General features: G+C 54.0%; 1 protein-coding gene across 1 annotated transcript; it reads right to left on the reverse strand.

The window, feature by feature from the left end:
• Window positions 1-2,604: 2,604 nt before the first annotated feature.
• On the reverse strand, window positions 2,605-4,197 carry LOC123166042 (zinc finger protein CONSTANS-LIKE 2). Its single transcript, XM_044583800.1, has 2 exons — window positions 3,411-4,197; window positions 2,605-3,310 (listed from the first exon to the last, which is right to left on the reverse strand). The coding sequence occupies exons 1-2, from the start codon at window positions 4,077-4,079 to the stop codon at window positions 2,861-2,863; spliced, it is 1,119 nt and encodes a 372-aa protein (XP_044439735.1). The 5' UTR covers window positions 4,080-4,197; the 3' UTR covers window positions 2,605-2,860.
• Between the last annotated feature and the right edge of the window lie 240 nt (window positions 4,198-4,437).

A 4,437-nucleotide genomic window follows, 5' to 3' on the forward strand; every position in this document is an offset into this window, starting at 1 on the left:
ATGTTCTATTGATTCACTTGATGTATGTTTTGGCACTCAACTCGCGGATTCCCGAGGTGACATTGGGGTAATCTATACATAGGGGTTGATGCATATTTTCTTCCTACGTTCTCCGATAGAAACTTGGGAGTGATTCTTTGTTGCACGCTGAGGGATTGTTATATAATTCAATTATGTTATCATTGTTGAGAGACTTTGCACTAGTGAAAGTTAGAACCCTAGGCCTTGTTTTCAATCATTGCAATACCCTTTTTGCTCACTTTTGTTACTAATTACCTTGTTGTTTTATATTTTCAGATTACAAAAATCTATATCTACCATCCATATTACACTTGTATCACCATCTCTACGCCGAACTAGTGCACCTATAAAATTTACCATTGTATTGGGTGTGTTGGGGACACAAGAGACTCTTTGTTATTTGGTTGCAGGGTTGTTTGAGAGAGACCATCTTCCTCCTACGCCTCCCACGGATTGATAAACCCATCCACTTGAGGGAAAATTGCTACTGTCCTATAAAACTCTGCGCTTGGAGGCCCAACACGAGTCTACAAGAAGAAGGTTGCGTAGTAGACATCACTGTTACATGATGAATGTCATCCAGCATAATTATCCATCACCAATTCAATGCATACGAGCTTTTCACATATTGATATTTGCTAATTTATTACTATTGTTGTTGTTGTTGTTGTTGTTGTTGTTATAATCGCTACAAAACTGCTCCTGCTATTGTTACCGTTGCTGTTGCTACTATTACCAGTGCTATCAAACTATCATATTACTGTGCTACTGACCACTTTGATGCAGATATTTAGTTCTCCAGGCGTGGTTGAATTGACAACTCAACTGCTAATACTTGCAAATACTCTTTGACTTCCCTTGTGTCGAATCAATAAATTTGGGTTGAATACTCTACCATCGAAAACTGTTGCGATCCCCTATACTTGTTGGTTATCACCGCGCTACTGCGTGAAGCACGAGCCAGAATCCCCACTCCGCGGGATGAAGGATGAGCGTGCCCCACCACCCACATACACGCACGCACGCGCAACCGCGGCTGCGTCCAGATCGTGGGCTTCATAGGAAGGAGCTGGTGTCGCCCCCACACAACCGCGACGTCTAGATCAAACGACACGTCAACATCGCCGCTGGTACGTAGCTAGTGCGCCCACATTGCCGCCCCGCGTCGCCTCCCCGCCGCCCGATCCCATGAAAGAGGAGCCGCTGTCCGCGATCATGTAGGCGCGGGGCCGCATCCACCACCACCACCTCGGAGCCGCCTCTGCGTGGGCGCTCAACCGCTGCTTCACCACCGCGGAAATGGCCGCCATGCGCCGCCACCATTGCCTTGACGGTGAGCTTGCCAAGGTCGGCGAGGAGTGGTCGCTTAGCGACTCCTCCGCCAACGCTGGCAGAGGCAAGCCCGCCATAAGAGCTCTGCATTGGCCGTGGCGGCCCTCCACACCGCCCAGGATGAGGTGGGCCGGCTTGTCTGTGAGCGGCAAGCAGCCGCTCGACAAGGTTGCCATGACGACGACGATACGGACGGCAACGGCGGTGAGCAGAGCACGACAGCCACGCGTACGAAGTGGTCGTATAGTGTTTATGCTTTTTCTTCTAGTTTTAAGTTAATCGTTCGAATTATCAACCTTTTATTGAAATTATGTTGGAATTTTAATGAAATCCGCCGTGTTTGATGAAATCCGTCTGATTTGTTTAAACTTGATTTGAAATGTGTGCAGGCAGTCTTGGACGGCGGCTTCCGCATCCGTGTGCGCGGACTGGTCTCCCTATCGACGGACAGATGCGCTGACCGGTTTACGGGCCGGGGTTGGAGTTGCCCAAACTAATTAACCAATGTAATATTACATGGTGTGTAACCAATCCGACGTCAGATCTTTAGTTATGGCAAATCGAATGTTTGTCAGGACAATTTATATTTGCGTGAGGATAACAAATTTAATTTGTAAGCACGACAATTTCCTTATACAGAATGAACTAAGATGAATTTACCATGTTTATAACTAAAATTACCATCCGCGACGAACACAAGTTGCCATGATAACCGTACGTTTTGTCATATTTAAATATCTGATGTTCAGTGGACATCCGGGCCCACAAACAATATCTGTTTTTTTATAAAGCTGATTTTTACACAGTGCAGACGCAAGCGCTTATATACACATGTACACATTCACCCCTATAAACGCACACATGTACACCTTACCTCTATGAACACCTCCGAAAGACTAAGCCGGCATATCATCTTGAAATTTACGAAGTCACCGTAGTCACCTCGTCGTCGATGGAAACGTCTCCTCCCACGAAATGTGCATCAACGAAAATCATGAAATAAATACAGAAACAAATGCGAGCATCAGGATTTGTACCCTGATAGGATGGGATGTCACGGTTCCTCTAACCATCCAACCGCATATTTGTTCGGTTTTATAAAGCTAATTTGGTGCATACCTTTCACGGATAAAGTACCCATGCATGCACAGTTGAACGGAACTCATTGCAATTTGCAGACAAATTTTAAGATCGATCACAAGAGCATTCGCGATCGGTCATATCGAGCCTTGTTTTGTCGGTAGATGAACAGAATCGCCATAAACTTAGATGATAATAATGATTGATGATCCATATATGTTTGGGCTACTAGTTTCGGCCATCCAAAAATAAACGAGCATATTGGCCAAAGTACTACTACTGTTACAGTTTACAGTATTACTAGTACATCACTAGCGCGATCGAACTAGCTCAGGAGGAGTACATGGATGGATTGCTAGTCCCCTACTACTGTACATGCATCAATGGTACAAGTACAAGCGGCCGGCCGGGGCGCCGGGCCGGCGGATCAGAAGGACGGCACGACGCCGTAGCCAAAGTCGAGCAAGTAGGAGGTGGAAGACGGCACGGCATGGGCCTCCGCGTCCAAGTCCTCGCCGTCGGCGTCCTGGTCGGTGCGCTTGGCGAAGCGGCCCTTGACGCGCGGCCGCGACTCGGCGTAGGCCTTCCTGGACGCGTACCGGATGGTCTTCTCGAACCGGCGGTTCTTCCTCTTCTCCCGGTACCGCATCAGCCTCGCCACCCTGCCCTCCCCGGTCACCGCCACCGGACGCTCCGGCACAGTCAAGTACCCCATGTCCACCGGCGAAGCCTGCTGCATAGTCACGCCGTGGCTCGGCGGCGCCGCGGTGTACGCGGGCATGTACGCCTGCGGCTTGGGCCGGGTGAAGTCGATCTCGAAGCTGCCCGCGCCGCCGCAGATGGCCTCCGGCACCACGCCGACCTCCGATGAAGAGCCCTGAAAAATTATAGCCCTCTCGATCGATCAGCAAGTTGGTCTACGTACGGCAAGCAAGAAGGCGATCGGTTCGCGCAAAGGCAAAGGCGAGGCGACTAACGCTGTGCGCGCCGGAGGCGTTGGCCGTGTATGAGGAGCTGTAGGTCTGCGGCGGCTTGGCGCCGATCCCGCAGGCGAAGTCCAGGTCCACGACGGCGGGTACCGCCACGGTCGCGACGCCGCTGGGCACGACGCTATCAGCGTGGGCGAAGCGCGTAAAGTCGACGGCGAGGTAGGGGTCGACGAGGTCGGAGAAGAGGTAGTCCATCTTCCCGCCCTCCTTGCCGGCCTCCACGTTGAGGTTCAGCATCCCCCCGTGCTGGTGCAGCTGCTCGGGCACCTCGTCCTGATCCGCCCGCGCCTCGCCGTCACCGGCGACGCAGAACATCATGGCCTCGGCCGCCACCGCGGCGGCCTCGGGGGAGCCGATGGGCGCGATGGGCACGCGCACGTGGCGCTCGGCGAGCGGGTTGGCGTGGTGGATTTCGGCGTCGCACGCGGCGCAGAGCACGGCGGCGTCGGCCTTGCAGGTGACCGCGGCTGGGCTGACCTCGCAGACCTCGCACACCCAGACGCGCTCGTGGCCCGCCCGCGCGTGCGCCGGGCGCGCGTCGCACCCCGTGCACAGGTACCCGGCGCAGTCCCGGCAGTGCACCGCCGCCGGCGCCGCCCCCTCGCACGCCCCGCACCGCCGGCCCCCCACGCCCCAGTACTTGCGCAGCTCCATCATAACTAACTAGCACCCCTGCACGTCCTCGATCGGTCCTCCTAGCTCCGACAGGCAATGGCTGGTGAACGCGGTGGTGGGGGTAGTGGGAGGGAAGAGTGATTGATCTGAGGTGAGGGAGGTGGTGGGGGAGGAGGCAGTAGATGTAATAGTGGGTGGGGGAGGGGGACGTGGCCGGAGCGGGGCACGTGGTAGGTTCCGAGCCAAGCGATGGGTTGATGCCGATATGATACAGTGGGGATTTTGGCGGGGATTTGGTGCATGTGAAAGACGGGGAGACATCGCCGTCGGCGGGCTGGCCGGCCGGGTGCTGGGTGGGCTGGCTTGGCTTTTCGGGGGAGGCAACCGATGCCGGGGTACT

Source organism: Triticum aestivum, chromosome 7D (genome assembly GCF_018294505.1).
Source record: "Triticum aestivum cultivar Chinese Spring chromosome 7D, IWGSC CS RefSeq v2.1, whole genome shotgun sequence".
Lineage (NCBI taxonomy): Eukaryota > Viridiplantae > Streptophyta > Magnoliopsida > Poales > Poaceae > Triticum > Triticum aestivum.